Source organism: Cibotium barometz, chromosome 22 (assembly GCF_041138505.1).
Source record: "Cibotium barometz isolate CiBa-2024 chromosome 22, ASM4113850v1, whole genome shotgun sequence".
Lineage (NCBI taxonomy): Eukaryota > Viridiplantae > Streptophyta > Polypodiopsida > Cyatheales > Cibotiaceae > Cibotium > Cibotium barometz.
Genome location: NC_141067.1, coordinates 1,665,247 through 1,684,562, shown reverse-complemented (window position 1 = coordinate 1,684,562; position 19,316 = coordinate 1,665,247). Strand labels below are relative to the sequence as shown.

The 19,316-nt window shown below is 40.2% G+C and overlaps 1 protein-coding gene across 2 annotated transcripts in view; it reads left to right on the top strand.

Annotated features, from left to right (window-relative positions):
* LOC147626154 (DEA(D/H)-box RNA helicase family protein) overlaps positions 1-7,884 on the top strand; it is a 57,246-nt gene extending 49,362 nt beyond the window's left edge. The window contains exons 4-9 of one of the 2 annotated variants that reach the window (XM_086816264.1): positions 5,321-5,512; positions 5,624-5,779; positions 5,871-6,192; positions 6,311-6,419; positions 6,610-6,767; positions 6,856-7,884. In XM_086816264.1, coding sequence (XP_086672390.1) covers positions 5,321-5,512; positions 5,624-5,779; positions 5,871-6,192; positions 6,311-6,419; positions 6,610-6,767; positions 6,856-7,229 — 1,311 coding nt within the window. In that variant the 3' untranslated portion in view covers positions 7,230-7,884. Of the gene's footprint in view, positions 1-5,320; positions 5,513-5,623; positions 5,780-5,870; positions 6,193-6,307; positions 6,420-6,609; positions 6,768-6,855 lie in introns of both variants that reach the window. The other variant, XM_086816263.1, reaches the window with a different exon arrangement.
* The last annotated feature ends 11,432 nt before the right edge of the window (positions 7,885-19,316 follow it).

The window sequence follows — 19,316 nt, the reverse complement described above, 5'->3', positions numbered from 1 at the left end:
GCGAGAGTAGGCAGACTCTGAACTCGATCAATCACAATGAAAGTATCTATAAGAGGGGGGGAGGGGTATTGCAATTGAGATATGAAGCACCTCCAAGCTAGAGGACACCACCTCCTTGTCATGATCTCTATGGCCTGAGTCCCAATTCCATCCGAGCCAAGGGCCAGAGATGGGTGAGCACGTCGGTGATGCACAGATATCCTATTGACTCACTTGTGGAACATACATAAGTAAAATAAAGCTTGATGAAAAGAAGTTAAAATTGCAGGCATTCTTCTACTAGCTTGTGCAATATAATCTTCTTCTGATTGTGGTGAACACACATTGGCTAACACGAGTGTTGAAGAACGTGCCAATTTTCTTGAAGACTCTCCACCAAACACCTCCAAAGGCATTGAAGGTTTTCCTCATACTTGGCTTTAAACCTTGTTGTTCTCGATCGGTTTCTATGAGAATCTCCCATCACTTTGCCGGTTGTTGTCACCATCTATGTCAGAACACATCCCTGGAGTTGATGTCATTGCACGTGACGTAGATGGGCTAAATCTTTCTCCTCAACCAACATGTGCCATGGGCACCTAGGCTAGGAGATGGCTTGGTCATAGCTCATAGTGTGCGGCTAGACCAAGATTTTGATTTGACTTCAGCTTTGCCATTCACTGTAACTGAGTCATAAGATGGACTTTCTCATTTGAAAGTGGTACAAAGCTTTGGAAGACGGGAATATTCCTTTGATAACTGTTTTTCGTGCTTTTGGTTGTTTTGCTTGATGCTTGGCCATAGAAAAATGTGCGTATGGATTCAAGTTTGGCGATCTCTGAGCTTCTTTCCCCGTTTTTGCCTGCGTCATGCGCCCTCCCCCTCCACACTTGTTTGCGCCCCCCCTACTTTTTTCTCCGCTCCCCTTTGTGCTTATCTGCTCCCCCCCTCACCTTCTTTTCCGCCTCCACTTCGTCCGCCCTGCCGTACCCGTTTCCCCCTGTGATTCTCTAACATGGTTTCACTCTCTTAGGTTCAGGCTGCTCCACTATTCTGCAAATCTGCCCGCCATCTCTTTCTGGTGCCTTGTGTTTTCTTCCATAACAACTCCTGGCTGCAGATCAGTCCCTAATAGTAGCTGCGTTTCACTACTTTGCTGTGTTTTTTGGTCCAGCCAGCCCTCTGTTTGCTGTCGGCCAGTCTTCTTGGCTGCGTTTTCTTCTCCAGAGGCATGCTGTGAAGGATCTTGGCTGCGTTTTCTTCTATAGAGGCAAGCGTTGGAGTTTTGGTTGTGTTTTTTGCTCCGGGGACGGTTGTTGGTGAGTTCTCTGGCATATGGTGTTGCTAGGCAAGTGGCACTATTTTTTCTTCTTCCTCCACGAGTCCCTGCCCTTCCAGTAGGAGGTTCCCAGTGGTTCTTGGATTGTTTTGCTGCTTGCCAGCCTCCGTCTCTCTCAGGTTTGAGAGGGGGCTGATTGGTTCTGGAGTCTCGCTTCGTTGGAAAGCACTTGAGGGGAGTTGAGATTTGTGTTCTTTGTTGCTGTGGATATGGCTTCCTCTTGTACGAACAAGGATGACAAGTTGAAAGGACCCAACTATGCCCATTGGAAGCTTCAAATGCGGATGTGGTTCATCCACAAGGGTTTGTGGGATATAGTTTAGTCACTGAGAAGAAGCCCGGGCGTCCTCAGAACTCTAGGAGGTGGACTCAAGATCAAGAGGATGAATTCGTTGCAGAATTACAAGACTGGGAGAATCGGGATTCGAAGGCACATTCAGTGCTTGTGCGGACCATCACAGAGGTGGTCTTATTGGCCGTGCAAACTCTCACCAGTGCTCATCAGGTATGGTCTAAATTGGAGGATCTCTTTGCTCGAGATTCTTCGATGAGGACAGTTACCTTGCAAGGGCAACTCTACGGTTTGTTATTTCCTGCAAGCAGTTCCATGCACTCTTTTCTCATGAAGACCAAGGTTATCCATGATCAGTTATTACTGGCAATGGCGTCCTCTGCTCAGCCGGCTGCACTTATCCTCACCAAGCTTCCCCTGAACTATGATGTGGCTTCTCGATCTTTGCGATGCCAGGTCACATCCACTCAGTTGGATTTTGATGATCTTAGCTCCCTACTCTTGGAGGAAGAGTCTGTCCTCGTTTCACAGGGAAGTTGAAGGTGTCACTCAACAGTTCTGACTAGGCACTTTCCACAGTTCAGAAGAAAGGTCGGAGTCGTTGCTTCTCTTGTGGGAAGAGAGGACATCTGTCCAAGGATTGTTTGTCCAAGAAGAAGGACAAGACCAAGGGCAAGTCTTCATCTCAAAAAAGAGCAAAGACACGACACATGACAGTGATACATATTCTTCTAGTACCACTCCTTGTGCATTATCAAGGATTCCTCAAGATATACAAGCTTCATGGGCATCACATGCCTGATTTCCAATGACATGCATTCAATGAAAACACATTGGCAACATGTTTCATCGAAGCCAGAGTCAATTCCAAAGCTTTTGTTGCTTAGAACCTCACTCCCCAATCCCCAATGACTTACCACAAGCAACTATGCTTCATTGGCATCCATACATGTGTGTGGCAGGTCTACACATAGGAGACCTTAATGATTGAGCATGCAGATGTAGAGTAGCTTGAAAGAACTCATAAAAGCTCTTACCAATGAATTTATCGTAATTTGCAAGTACAAATTAGCTTTAGGTGGAATTGTCGGTGACAAATGCCCAAAAGCATTTTCAGCATGTAGGTATCCATGACATAGCAGCCATAGCAGCAAAGAAACGTGTTTCTTTCGAAAAGAAATGCACGGGACGTTTCTTACAATAAGAAATGTTTCTTTCATAAAAAACGTGAGGTAAGGTTTTTTTTTTTTGACTTTAGCCTTAGAAAAAGTTTTAACGTTTTGACATTTTCAATCCCCTGCTCACTCTCTCTGTGTGCCGCGTTCTCTCTCTCTCTCTCTCTCTCTCTCTCTCTCTAGCGTGCGTGCACACTTCTTCTTCTTCTTCTTCTTCTTTCTTCTTCCTTCTTCTCCTTTCCTCCCTCTTCTTCCTTCTTTTTCTTCTTCTTCCTCTTCTTCTTCTTTCTCTTCCCCTTTTTCTTCCCCTTTTTCTTCTCCTTTCTTTCTTCATCTTCTTCTCCTTCTCTACTATTCTTCCTCTTCATCCCCATATCATTCTCAGCTGAAAATTGAAATCTCCAATTTCTCCTAGTTTGCAAACCCTAAGTTTTCCCAATTATGGAATTAGCCCCAATTTTAAGCCATTTCTCAAAATTGCCCTAAATTTGAGCAACTCCATCCACTAAGTGACAATGACAAGTTTTAGCTTCTTACTACTTTAGTGTTGTTGCAATGGTCATCTCCACAGGATCTGAAAACTGATGAATCCGTTGCTTGGCTGGGCTCTAAAGGGGGCCGGGAGTAGCGAGGGGGTGCCGGTAATAATCCGAGGAGGCTGAAGAAGGGAGAAAGAAACGCAGGCCTGGCGAGGGGGGGCACCGGCTATGGGATCTCGGAAGACGAGCCAAAATCAGCAGGGATCTCCTGGACAACATGAGGGGTTGCCACATCATCTGGCCCCTCTGCTTGCAATTGAAGCACTAGCTGGGGAGACCGGCGTACTCTATCCGCCGAAGAATTGGATCACCCTAGAGACGGGGGAGCGTGATGACCTACGCAGGGGGGCAATGCAAACTCTGATGAATGAGATGCCCGCTGCCCTGGCCACCACTGAAGCGGCCGTCTGCGGGGCCTCCAAGACCTGCTCTGTCGACCGTTCATCAATCGAATCAGAGGGTGGTATTGCTTTCGGATGTTGGGGAAGCAAACCATCAGGGAAGCCAGACACACTAGCCAAGGGGTCGAATGCAGGGTCGAAGCCATGGTGCCGTCTCGCGAAGAACGCGTGAGCTATACATATCGCGACGGGACTCTGCTGCATCACCCTGTCAGCCAATGTGGGTGAATCAAACTTCACCTGAGAGTAGCCAAACCTGAGAAAATGAATGCCGGTGATTTTTCCGGGCTCGTCAATAAGGGCTGCGTGGAGCAAGTTCCAAATATGTCTGCATGTAAGATGGCTCCCTATGATCTTGCCAACCAAAGAAAAGGCCGTGAGGAAGGAAACTTTTGTAGCTAAAAGCTGGAGGTCCGCCTCTGAAAAAGGCATGGGACGATGGCCTCAGTCGGGGATGATGGAGGGGGCTGCCATGGAGTTCTCCTAGAAGGCGAAGACCTGAGGCACCTATCTCATGAAGAACGCCTGAGAGCCACGTATCGTGACGGGGCTCTGCTACATCACCCTGTCAGCCGCTGTGGGTGAATCAAACTCCACCTGAGAGTAGCCAAACCCGAGAAAATGAATGCCGGTGATTTTTCCAGGTTCGTCGATAATGGAGCAAGTTCCAGATATGTCTGTGCGCAGGATGGCTCCCTACGATCTTGCAAACCAAAGAAGAGGCTGCGAGGAAGGAAACTTTCATAGCTAAAAGCTGGAGGTGCGCCTCTGAAAAAGGCATGGGATGGCGGCCACGGTCGGGGATGACGGAGGGGGCTGCCATGGAGTCCCCCTAGAAGGTGAAGACCTGGAGGTGCTTACTCTTGCTGATGAAGAACAACCCAGAAGCACCAAAGCCAAGGATAAAGGGGGAAACTGAAAAGGGATGGATGGTGAAAGAGGCACTGGCGGGCAGTGCAAGGGATGGGGAGGGCGAAAATCCAAAAGGAAAGAAGAGGCAGCAGGAGCGCGAAGGAAAGGACAGGTGGCGGCCCCAAGGCTAGGAGCTGCACAGGGGGGCAAAAGGGGCGAAGAGAGGCAGGGGGGCTGAGGCTGAGGAGGGAGGCGGAGGCAGAGGAAGAGGCGGAGGCAGAGGCGGGAGCTGAGGCGAGGAGGGAGGGGAAGCAGAGGGTGAGCGCGAGGCAAGCGCAGGTGAGCAGCAGCACGACGGAAAGGGGAAGTTGGAGAGGGGGAGTGGGGGTGGGGGTGGGGGTGGGGGGTCGGGGGACTCCAGCGAGAGCTCAACTATTTTTTTATTTGTTGCGGCTTGTCTCCAAGCATTGTCAGTGTTAGTCTCCTTATTCGTATTAAATGCCTGGGGAAAAGGGAGAAAGGCTTTTGGGGGGTGGGGGGGGAGAGTAGTTGTAAAGAGTATGTACACTGTACAGGTTCCGGCTCCTCATTTCCTCCAGAGTATTGCATATTACTGTAGTTGTTCAGCTCAACTTGTCTGCCTTGAATACTATAGTGTCCTCATGTGTGACCTTGTCATTGAACTGCACAGAGTGGAGGTAATCAGAAAACGCTGGTAAAAGTGTGTGCTTTATGAATTACAGGTCAAGTTTGTGTATGAGAGCTTCAAAAGGCTTCGCCCAGGTGTGCCATTGAAGTGCTTGCATGGGCGCATGAAACAAACTCAAAGAATGGTGGTCTTTTTCAAGTTTTGTGAAGAAAAGCACTCTATCCTTTTTGCCACTGATATTGCAGCGAGAGGTCTTGACTTTCCAGCAGTAGACTGGGTTGTTCAGGTAGCAGGTCTGTTTGTCGAAGGGATTTTTGCATTCATGTCTGATATTTTTCTAGGATGCAACAAACCTCAGTTTTTGAGATGGCTTCCTTGTCATTATTTGTTTGCACAGGTGGACTGTCCAGAAGATGTGCCTTCGTATATTCATCGGGTTGGACGGACTGCACGATATACATCAGGAGGTCGCTCTGTGATCTTTCTCTCCCCATCTGAGTCAAAAATGATAGCAAAATTACAGGCCGCTAAGATACCAATTAAAGTTATAAAGGTGAGTAATCTTAATGAATTGTGATATGTATTGTTCATGAGTCATGCTTTTGTTTGGTGTCAGAGTAAAGAGTAACTGGGTCAATTGCTAGGCGAATCATGCCAAAGTTCAAGGAGTGTCGGGGCCATTGGCTGGCCTTCTATCAAAGGATCCAGACCTAAAGTACATGGCTCAGCGTGCTTTTGTCACCTATGTAAGGTCGATTCATATCCGTGGGGACAAGGAGATATTTGATGTAACAAAGCTTCCTCTGGAAGAGTATGCTGTGTCGTTAGGTCTACCAACCACACCCCGGATTCGTTTTTTGAAAAAAGGCACAAAGAAGACAAGTATTGAAGATGTTGCTCATAATGAAAGAGCAGGCAGTGATGATATTGAAGGGCTTGAGAGAGTGATTGTCTCTGAGGTCCAGGGTACAGTTTTTACTCCAGACTTTTGTTTAAAGAAAAAGGAAAATTGATCAATTTGTCAATAAGGATGCTTATGCGCTTGCTTTTTCTGATGAGGATTTGTGCTGCTATGATGTAGCAGAACAGGCTGGTGATATGAAGGCCATTGTAGATTTACCTGGTGACAAGCTTCTAACTAGGAAGAGAGCAAGGGATGAGCAGGATGTGTCAGCAACAAAGGGCGAAGACAGGTTTGTATATTTCTTTTCTTAGGGATTGATGTTATTCTTTCACATTGCACAGACCCAGTTCTGCTTTTCCTACCTGTAGCTGTGGTGATTTGCTTAGTGGCCTTATGTGAGTTCTTGGAATCACTGGTCTGCTCTCTTTCAACATGTTCTAGTCATGTTGGTTCTGATGCCGTTGGTGTTACTTTTGCAGTCTTGGAACACGGTTGAACAAGAAGAAGAAGTTGAAAATAAATCCAAACAGACCAGCAGGAAAGAGATTTGTCTTTGATGAGGAGGGAAATGCGGTACCGCCTTTAGCAGCTTTTGCTAAAGAAGGGAGTCCAGATCAAGATGAGAACACTACAGGCGGTAGGTTATATGGACTCTCTCTGTCTCTCTCTCATGTCTACTGTATGCATTGTTTTCTGGCTAAAATCAATTTCTTTGTTTTATCTAGATCCACAAAAGTTACTCAAGGATGCTGCTCAAGAGCGCTATAAGAAGGTGAAACAGGAAATGCAGAAAAGGGACAAGGAGGACAAGCTGCTTGAGAAGCAAAGGCTTCGCGATAAAAGAAACAAGAAGAAACAAAGAGGGAGGCAGACTGATAATGAGGGGAATGGATTGTCAGCTGAGGATGATGATCCTGAGGGTGAGACTCAGAAAGTCAAGATTTTACCATTAAAGAAATATTTCAGCAATGATAGCTCAGATGAATCTGAAGGCGGAAACAAATGGGAAGAAGAAAGAGGGGCTTATTCAGAGCTAGGCAACCTATCTTTGTCTATGCAAGAGTCAGTTGCCCTCAGTATGTTGAAGTCAAGAGACTAAGCTTTTTCCCAAAAACAGTGTTTGATCTAGAAAATAGTAATATTTTCTTGAGTTAGTTACCGGAATTGAAGCTTTTGATTCTGAGGGCTTTTGTACTAAGAAGTGTTTCGCAGTGAGGGTTGTACCAGCCTGAATGGAAGGTTTTCATGAGCAGGGCCAAAGAAAGGAATCTGAAGAGTTTTATAGTATTATGCTTTTCACCTGAAATCCCTTGTTCCAATAACCTAGCCATGTTATATGGATATCAACTTAGAAAAGTTTTGTAGCAAGATTGTGGGATTGTGGTCACGAGAACTTTGGCAGCAAGTGCAAGAAAAGGAATTTTTGTAGCGTTAATGGAGAAGACTCTTTAAGGCTTGGAAGTCGAGCAGCCGACCCTTTTTCCTTAATTAAGACATGAAAGGGTTGCAAGCAAGGTGCTGAGACACAAGTAATGAATGCTCACGCATCATCAAGGGGTAGGCTCACGTGAATTCACATTTATTTTGGTTGACCTCTTTTTGTTGTCTTACTCGCTGGATATGAGTGATGACTGATATTACTAAGGGAACATATCACCTCGAGTGACAACTCTGACCTCTTTCTGTTGTCTTACTCTTCTTGACCAAACTTAAAGATATTTTCACTTATATGCAAATTTTTTGCACTTAGAAAACCCTGTTTTGTTCAACTTTCATGCTATGTTGAATCATCTTTGGTGAACCCTTGTTTATGTTGTAAATAATTACATGACCTTCAATAAGTACAGCCCTTACCTCAAACAAATTTGGTGTAGTGCCTTGCATATGGCTCCAAATATTGTTTAAAAGCGTTGTGTTTAACCACGTGTTAGCGCTCTGTTGGCGAAGAATGAACCGGAATGTGATTTGGGACATGATGGGCCTTTGCATGCCTTGATCGGCAAATGATCATCGGAGTATAGCACATGATCACTTTTCCTTGTAATAAAGTCAACATGTCGACAAGGTAAACCTAATGGGCTCCCCTCGGGAGGTTTGGTCGTGAGATCAGATACTGTCCTATGGGTAGAAGACCGGACAAAAAGACCTCAACTTTAGAACTTATCCAACAAGTAAATTAGATTTTTTACTATCAAATATGCATGTACAATGGTGCCTCCAATTCATAGAAAATAGTTTGAAATGTGGATTGCCAAGTAGATCTAATATTAACCTTTTCTAAAAGCTTTGGTTCCAAGCTGTTATATACAAAGGAATGTCATCCTAAAATAGGTGGATAGGAAGATTGAAGTTTGGGTGGAGTATATATTTTGTATACTTATCAGAACATGGATGATAGCTACAATGTGCATATGATCTTTCAGATACTATGCAGGACTGGTTGGATAAGGCATTAACCATGATGTCTTTTCAAGGTGTGATTTTTGATGATCACCCCATGGGGCTAGGAACTTCCTATAGGAGTTGGCAAACCTTGAAGATTGGGAAACTAAATTGGCAGCATTAGATGACATTGTGAAGCAAGTCTTTCAGGCTTTGATGGCCATTTAGGGCATTTCAAGCTAGACTTACCCAAGAAATATTGGGAGGTTCTAAATTCGGCCTTTAAGTATTGCACCCTTTTTTTGTTTAGGTCTTGTACTTTTTGGTTGGTTGTCATATGTATTTCTTATAATTTGGGCCCAACTATACCTTATCGCCAGATACTAAGGCTTTGACTTTTGTATGGTGCTTTCAGTTTGAATATATGCTTTAAAAAAAGGAGGACCACCTATTTACAAGATTGTGTAAAGCAAACTCTTCTCGTTTTTATAGCCAATACTAGAGATTTCTTAGTCTCTCGTGATTGAATTTCCCTTGTGTTTTCATTTTGCTACTTTACGCATACGGTGGTTAGGCCTCTATGGTGAGTACTTAATGCCTTGAACTACCTAGAGACATAACCTATTGCTTGAAATGAGAAAATGAGTATATGGTTAGCTTGTGAAGTGAATAATGTGGTTAGCTTGCATATAAAAATGTGTAAATCTAGCTTTTTTAACTCGACAATGAAATAGTAATCCTAGATGAAAAAGTTTAATAGATATACACGATTTCATAGGTGTTTGGTAAAGCCCACAGTTAGAATGGGATGCTATGAATTTCATCTAGTTGTGAACACTTGGTAGAGTACAAGCTACATTGTTTAGAAATGAAAACTAATGGATAAAATTCTAGACAACAACAAATAAGTCAATGTGTACCAACCCTTCAAAAATTGATTAAAGGGCCTTGAAATACAATCCTCATTTATAGACTCTTATCTTCTCCAATGTAAGAAGCCGTTCACAGGTAAAAAATGAACAAAAGAAGTTCTTTCTCCAATAAACTCGTCCACCACCATAACTTGAATGCAAGAGTAAGGTTCTCTAGCATGCTAATCCCAATCATCCCCCATGTCATCATGCACAGCAGCCTTTGAGAATTATCACAGCATGCACAGCAGCCTTTGAGAATTATGATAAATTTGAACTCCTAAGCATGTTTAGCAAACTCGACCCTGGTTAATTCTCTTGTAGAAATCACGGAGGTGGTATATGATGTTGATAGAAGGCCAACGACCATTGGGGAAACCTAAAGAGTACCCAATTAAATTAGAAATGGAAGAGACCAACTTTTTGTATTATAATTATAGCAAAGATGTTAAATACAATAGACTTTTGATTTCCTGAATAAAAAAAGAAGTAACATCCAATAAATACCTTAAATTATGAAACACTAAACCTTGCAAGACCCAAGTTTGATTTGTTAGAGAGTCTCCTTGGGAATGAATTAGGAATTCCCAAGAGGATCCAAAAATTCTTAGATGCCTTTGCACGCTTTGATCAACCAACTAATAAAATTTTCAATTTCCCTGCATTTTTAAATGGACTAAGAATATATTAAGTTTGGAAAAGATGCAAACTAGGGAATCAATAGTCCATTTCTTAGCTCTAGTTTTGAACCAAAGACCTTAATGCACTACAAGACATTTGAAAAAAATCTTGGGAGTCAACGAAGAAAACTAAAATTCTGTGTTTTTTTTCCCATTTTCAACTTTGCCAAATGGTACCCCATCTTTCATTCAATCTCAAAGTCAAATCATTGGGGACGCCTTCAAGCTTTGTTTGAGGCCTATCAACAAGCATTCTTCTTTTTTTGGGGGGAGGGGGGCCGGGGGGGGTGTATTTAACACGCATCCTCCCCCCCCACCCCCATCTTGAGCCAAGATTGATTATGGTATTGGAGATGATGCTTTACAACACATGAAGAAATCTTTACTTCTATTTTGCCATTGTCCCTCCACCACTTACCCAGTTGGATGGACTTTAGCTTTCCAAGTTCCCAACTTTTTAATAAAGTTGCATCTCCTATGGAGCTAGCTTCTTGTCTAACTCTTCTAAGGTAGATCTAGTCCAATGAAATTCCATCCACTCCCTAATGCAAAGTCTTGGGTGGTCCTCGTAGCCTCATATTAAATATAGTTCACCCCAAAAATCCACTAAACGTGATTTTTCCACATAATTTATGCATATCAATTAATATTCCAATACTTTTTGAAGGCCTTAGCTGAGGCTCATCTTCAAACCCTTGTACCATCCTAAGTCTCTAACCCACATCAATGACTAGAAACCACTTTAGCTTGGTGTTGCTATTAGCTCTACATGAATATCTCGGGGGAGGTGAGGGGTCCCAATTTTGATGATCCTGTATTTAGAGGTATGTATCACTTTGAGAGATTAGCTAAATACTTTGTTGTTGGTCAAAAACTTATGCAAGTATGTTTTCTTGAAAAACTAAATGGGTGGTTTCCACAACTACTCATCATCCCCTCATTTATGTCGGTTTTGTAATTTGGTTAGAGTTTATGCTCTCTATCTTGTCCTCCATAATATATGGCGCTACCATAAAGTTAGTAAGTTGGTATAAATAGTTAAACAATTTTGTCATTGAGTCGCTAAATGAGGCATTTAAGTACTTTCTTCCTTGGATGGTACTTGACAATATCATTTTGTGTATATAATTTACTTTTATACATTTGGTATTGTCATTGAGTCACTAAGAAGGATTTGAGGATTATGTTTTTGCCTTCAATGATATATGATGCTCAATTTGTTTGCCATGGTCTTTTGTTTTTTCCATCGAGTCATTGAGAAGGCTTTGAGCTTTTGCTTGTTGCTTGGTCGTTACACTTGAAAGCAAAGTGAAAATTCTTGTTATGGAAGAGGACTCAAAGAAAGGTCACTTATGACGTGATCGAGTGTAATTATGGAAAATGGGACATCCATGATTATACAAATGAGAATATATGAGATAATGGAGAGGTAATCTATGCTTAATCTTTCTATCACCATAATTACCCTCTCCACTTTGCAAATGTTCTCAAATGTTATATGCCCATGTTGTTATGTATTGAAAATAGAACTTCTCATCGAAAGATCCCCAAATTTGACATAACACTGATATACCACTTCTTGCCACTTTTGCAATTAACAAAGAAGAGTTACAAGCAATGCATGATTACAATTGGATGATAGCACAATCAGGTTGTTAAAAGGAAGAGGTAAAGAGGTGGCAAGAGGTTGTAATGACACCTCCTCTTCTACCTCCATGCCAAGTACACACAACAAGAGCTAGAGTGCATAATTACCCTCTCCACTTTGTAAATGTTATAATTACTCTCTCCACTTTGCTTAATTACCCTCTCCACTTTGCAAATGTTATATGCTATGTTTTTATGGATTGAAAAATATAACTTTTCATCCAAAGATCCCCAAATTTGACAAAACATGAATATACAAATGCTTGACACTTCCACAGTCAATCAATAATGAAGAGTTACATGAGAGCTAGAGTGCATAATTACCCTCTCCACTTTGCATAATTACCCTCTCCACTTTACAAATGTTATATGCCATGTTGTTATGGATTGAAAATAGAACTTCTTATCCAAATATCCCCAAAATTGACAAAACATGGATATACAATTGCTTGGCACTTCCACACTCACAATCAAGAAAGAAGAGTTACAAGCAATGCAAGGAGCATGATTATAATTGGAACATCGGCGAGCACAATCGGGTTGTTATTAAAAGGAAGAGTTAAAGAGGTGGCAAGATGCTATAATGACACCTCCCCTTCTAGCTCCACACACCAAGTACATATGCTAAAGTGCATAGTAAAGTCATACACACAAGGTTCATCACTTGCATGCGAGCTGCAAAAGGCAAACAAGGACACTATAATAATTCATCCTCATCATATAAGAGTTCATTCCATGCTTCTTGTTGACAGAGATAGATACTATCGCAGGCACAATCACAAACATCAAAATGTGTCATCTTAGTTGCATACATCAAAATATAGTTACATCAAAATGTATCATGAGAGAATTCTTCAAACTTACATCATGTTGGTGTTCTAATGTTATTATCCTCTAAATAATTGCAAAAAAATATAGTTACATAAAAATGTATCATGAGAGAATGTTTCATACTTACATCATATTGGTGTTCCAATGTTATTATCCTCTAAATAGTTGCATCAAAATATAGTTACGTCAAAATGAATCATGAGAGAATGTTTCATACTCCAATTAGTGGTTTAGAGATATTAACTTCAAGATTGATATCATTCCACAATCAGACATCTCTTATTGATTCCTAAAGATTGAAGGAAGCACAATATTTGTAGGAAGAGTATAGAAGCCACTCAACTACATTCTAAGTAAATCATTCTACAATTCACATATATTTATTTCTAATTTTGAAATATGTTTCTCATTTCATGTACTCAATCTTATTTGCATGTAGCATCACTCATATGCTGGCTCCAAAGTTTTGGAACTTCATTATATAAATTTGCCTCTAAGTTTGTTACAATTTATTCTTTGATGGCAATATTACATGGTAACCCTTCATCTATTCTTTGATGGCAAGATTACATGGTAACCCTTCATCTATTCTTGCTTATTGTTTTTTTTTTAAACTTCGACCTCATTTACCAATTCTTCACAATCATACCTCCATTTTGGCATTTGTTCTATGTAGGTTTGTGTCTTCTAGTTTGCTATGATGTTTTCATTAAAATACACAAGTGACTATTTTTTCTAGTTGCAATAATCCACCAATATTTGGTTTCATAAAGTGATATGAATGTACTTATATCTGCTCTTATTTCTTTTTGAACTTGAGTTTGATGCAACTTTGAGTAAGCACTCTCATATCAGGAGTTACAAAAGTGAAGGGATTTAACATTTCCAAGTTGATTATTCTTTCGTCAACTCTTCTTTTAAAATCTTTACATTAAACATGCCTTATTTTTACCTAGATCTTGTTAACTATGTCACACACCTATCCCTAATCAAAGGGATTAAGATTAAAACTGTACAAGTTGAGTAAAATTCATTCACATTCTTGAGTTGACTTTGTACTTATAGATTCTACTTGTGTACTCCAATAGTATGGATCCACAAGTGCCCATTAGAAACAACCATCCAATGTGGGGTTATCTCTAAGTGATACATCACTTAGTGATTTATTTAGTGGACTTTCTAAACGTGGTCTTGGTGGGCCCACTTTTTCTTATTTTACTTTTGTTATACTTAACAGCTCCGAGTTTTCTTTGGGTATTTTGTGGAGCTAAGTAGCACTAGTAGATCTCAACTTCATGCATATTGTAGCAAAAAATAGGCTAATTGCTCACTTATCATGTTTTTTCACTTTTGTCTAGTTTTTTGTTTCATGTGTGGATTCTTTCCTCTTATTAGGTTATTTTGCTCCTTCTAGAGATGTAATATGGTACTTGAGTGACCTCTGACATAGGATGGCATGCAATTCACTAGAAACAACAATAAATCTGTTAGCATGGTCATTATGGGCACACAAATATCTTTCCCATGGTTTGCAGTCACTACCCATGTGGTCGATAGCCACATGGCCATGCATCTACAGTGCTAAGGCGAGACTTAATAATGCATAATGTGTTCTATCGAGTGCTAGATTGACTCGTTCCTCCTTCTTTTAAGTGTCACCTAGATGACCTTATGCAAATTATTGTGTGCACACTATCAACACCATGATTCTTGTTAATGTTGTTCCTACCTATTTAGACATGTCTTTCCTCTTCCTAAAGTAAAAGTGATGTGTCCACCCTTAGAGATTTTGATGGAGATTTTGATGCTAGTGCTCACTTCCCACTATAGGTGCCTAGGTTTGTGAGTATTTGGCCCTACTGGACCATTTCTTATGAACAAAGTTATAAATACTGTTGGATGAATGTGAAACCAATTTGACTACTCATTTGATATACATCAAAGTTAGTAATGAAGTTTCTTCTATAATATTTTAATGCTTTATTTAACTACTATTAACATTTTTTTCTACTATATTCTTTGATACAATGTGTAATACATAATTTAAAAAAATCAATAAGCTAAATTAATGTTCTGTGTCATCACAATAATAAGAAGAAATGGCAAGCTCGCCATATGCTTGCCTTTTCATTTATCCGGCTTATGGGAGTAAATGAAGGCTACTGGAACTTGATACAATTTTAAAAGCTAATATATTTCCACCTACCATGTTAGGCATCAATGAGTGTTTGACATGATTAGGTTACCATGGTGATGGTTGGCTTGTGTTTTTGTGAATTGGTCAAATGTTTTTAGATGTATTGGTGCTCTCTGTAAATAAAGTGTAAGTAAAACCACATGAATTTACCCATGATATTGAGGAAAGCTCCTTAGTGAGGGGACTCTTGCCATTATTACTTATAACCCACCTCATAGACACATCGATGTCCATAAACTACAATGATGTCAAGCCTTGTGCTTTTTTCCAAGGCACCTTTGGTAGTAGTTATAAATCTCTTATAATACTTCTTATGATTTATAAATGGAACTACATCTTAGTCATTAGCTAGGCATCCTTCAAGAGGAATTAGTGTACTCTAGATCATATATTTACTCTTCAAGCCATGATTGAGGAGGCAAGGGCATGAAAGAAAAAGTTATATTGATGTTTTGTGGATTTTTTGAAGTCCTTCACTTTGGCTTCCCAGTCCCAACTCCTAGACCACCTACAAGTCATTTAGTTTCCATACTTTAGTTTCTATTTAATACAACCCTATATGAGGAAAGTATAATGAGGGTGCATATTAACTTTTGGGAAGATCTTATCATGATCTTGTGGTTTAATCCTTAAACAGAAAGGTGCAATGAGGGTGAAATATTAACTTGGGAAGATCTTCTTATGAGATTGTGGTTTAATCCTTAAAGAGAAACAACGTACACTGATTAAATAAGTTTGACCTCTTCCTCCTCATTTTCCTCACTTTCAAAAGTGCTACAGGCTCTAGGCCTGCACTGAAGCCTTGGATTGGTGCTATTGGCTTCATTTGAAGACTTTTCCTAGATTCATGTTATTTCCATTCTCTTCTCGAACCTCCATTCCCATGGTTGATGCCAGCTTTGTCTCCCTTGAGATTTTTCTTTGAGGCTCTTATCCTTGAATGGTCATGTTCATATTCCAATCTCATTACTCTTGGTGGTTCAACCCCCATTAGAATGGTGTCTGTAACTCTTCTTGCTTCCTCATCAAGAATATGAGCTTGAGCACTCTCTTTTATTGGTACAATGATAGGTTCAAGAGTCATAGTAGTTAATAGCCATGGTTCGATTCTAGGCGGTAATAGTGCACAGGATGATTCTATATCCCATAGTCGTACTCATAGAATAGAATAGACTGACAATAGACTAGTCGTACTCTAAGAATAATTATCCCCATAGGATGATTATCCCACTAGAATGATTATCCCCATAGTCGTACTCATAGAATAGAATAGACTGACAATAGACTAGTCATACTCTAAGAATGATTATCCCCATAGAATGATTATTCCCATAGGATGATTATCCCCAATAGTCCATAGTCGTACTCATAGAATAGAATCGAATAGACATTAGGAAAAAAGGGAGCTCATTTTGGGGCCTTTTACGGTTTGGAAAAATAAGCTCTCAACCAATGAACAGAGGGCCAACGTAACGTTGGAAATTCACAAAAATAAGAGAAAATAGATAAAAGAAACAATATTTTATGTAGGTACAAGCGTGCTACATTAATATGGAGATTGGTTTTTTATTCTCACAAGATCTTTGGACATGAAGATAGAATCTAGTCTGACATTTTCTCTGACAAGGGCCTTCCCGCTTCCACCTTCCTTTGAACTTTGAAATGTTGTGCTGCCTTTCCTTCGAAAGGTCTATCATTCTACACCACTGCCTCATTGTGCAGCAGCCTCTTCTTTTCCAATACTGCTCCCTTGATCCTGTTTGGCTTAGAGTAAGATGTTTCTTGTCAACTGTCTGTCTGCCCACTTTCTCTTTCTTGAAACTTCACTTTGTTATCTTGTTTACATTACTTTGCTGTGGTTACAGATTCACAAGGTCTCCATGGTGAATAAAAACTATGGCCATTCTTGTGGAAGACACTTTGTGGTGGATGATAATGCTATGAAGGCAGAATTATACCACACATCCTTACCCCGTCGACCTGCTTCTTCTATTTCTTCAGTAGAGAATTCAAGTACAGTCAAAACGGAAGGAACTTGGGAAAGGTTTAGTGTTTCGAAAAAAGGAGCATGGGTGCTCATGCAACCTAGCAAAAGAAAGAGACCCTAGACAAAAAACATTTTCTTGGCATCATGGAAGGGAAGAGTACGAGATTTTAAAATCACCAGAGGGAAGATATCGGTGAAAGAAGTTTTGATTCAGCATGTGTACATGCATAAAGAACTTGTCTTGCGAGACTATCCAAATGATCTTCCGCAATACAGGCCTAATTGTATATTTTTCTATTGTGGTTTTGTTCTTTATGAGGTGTATGGATTTTTAAGATAAAGCTTTCTTTCTTTGCTTATTGACATTCTTGTGTTATTTTATTTCAGATTTATACCCTTCATCGTATGAGACATGGCAAAACATCGATTGTATTCTGGGATTTATAGATGTTTTGCATGGATCGATAGGAGAACAACAATACCAAGGTCGATGTGCAACAGAGCTAGCTCAATCCGGTATATTTTTTACTGATCATTTTTATCAGTTGCTGCTGGACAATGCAAAATACACATGGTGTGTTAAGAAAACAAGACTTCCGGCATGGAATTCAGTGGATTGGCCTCTCCCACATTTTAGTGTTACACAGAGGCATATAGGGCCAAGCTTTTCAAAGAAGTACAGAAAGCTCTGAGGCCCAATCTTGCCACAAGGATAATAAAAATTTCTTTATGCATGCCTCTCACAGTTTTTGTAGACTTGTTTAATACCTTTCCAGTGAAGGTTTCAAAAACAATGTTCACAGTTAAAGCAACAAGTCTGGCATGCATGCCACAATTTTTGGATAAAGGTTGGGATAAGAAGACATGTAGTTCATTGTTTTGTGAGGTTGTCCAACCTTCTATGCAACTGAAGTACATGGTTGCATCACAAAATTTCATTTTTTCTTTTTATTATAAGCGCAGTCGAATGCTAGGTACAAAACTAGTCCCAATGGATCAAGATGAAGATTCTTTTGGTGCAGAAAATAAGCTTCTTGATATTGATGTTGTTGAGAATGGTGATGTGCTAGTCAATATCTCATTAAGACAATGTTGCTCCCTAGCTCAATTGCGCAATGACATTCTATTTGAGACAGAAGGTTCTATTTCAAAGGACTTTTTATTTATCTACAACAATAAGAAGGTATACCATGTGACTTATCCTAGTCTCATTAAGCACTGCTATTAGTTTACTTTACCCTATTGTTTCATATTGCTTTTTTGCAGGTGCTCAAAAGAAGAGAGAGTTCAATAAAATGCAAAGACATTGAAAATTTGAAAATTGAGATAACACAGACTCCATAAACAAAGGTATTATATTCAATAAAGTAAAATTCTGTACAGAAGTGTTTAATTATATATGTAGAACATATTCTTGACAACAATTTTCTATTTATCTACAGGCTGATCTAGAGGCTGCTCTACATGGTCCAAGCTCACCGTATCATCTTTATTTGGAGAATCTATTTTCTACTGCTCCATCCTGTCGTGTACAGTCTCTTGGTGCTGCTCCATTGTCTCCTCTACTGCCCCTGGAGCATCTGTTTGCTGCTGCTCCATCATCTCCTCAATAACATCAGCAGCAGCACAGGTCCTTGTTCTTGTGGCTTCTCCTCATCAGCACTAGGTCCTTGTTCCTGTGACACCACATCCGCATCATAGGTGTATGACACCTTCTCGGACTTTAGAGCTCTCACCCAACTCAACAGTAGCTGGTACAATAGGTTTGGGGGAGACATACTTCAAAAACTTTCAAATTATATCAGCTCTGAAACTATATACATAGTTTGAGCTAAAGCTATCTTCTCTCATCTGCCATGAGATATGATGATTTAGAACACTTTGTACCAATATCAAATTTTTTGAAGCTAAATGAAAATTATTTTTTCTTACAAGCTCTGGCTGTCCTATCTCAAAATAGCTTGAAAGTATATATTTGGCACTAATCAGCACTCTCCAACCCCGCAGCTACTTGAATCATCTTGTTGTGGTGTCTGGATAGTTGGAAAGATATGTTAGAAACTGTTAATATCTGAACAAAATAAAATTATTCAATAAGTTCAAAGGCATAGCATGAAATAGACATCAGTTAGAGGGAACGACTTTCTACCTCTAAATCTATTGGCTCTATTGAATCCAAAAGATTGACATTAGGAGGACAGTGATCCAATGCATCTAGAAGCCTTCTAATACAACTGCAATACATATAATTGAGTTAGTGTGCATTAAATCCAAATAATGAAGTTTAAAGTTAAAAATAGCACACAAACCACTTACAATTTCACCTCTCTGTGTGTGTTTCTAAGAGAGTTGAATAAAAAGCATTGCTTCTACTGGATGTCAATAGAAGCAAAGCAATAAGGAAAAAAGCATTAAGAAATCAAAGGCTACAAGAGTTCTCAATCTTGAAGAAAAATCCCAAAAGAAGCAGTCACCCACATACTTGTTATGGTATGGAAGTAGCAAAATATCGACATGATCAAAATCACAGTGTCTGAACCAATTGGAAATA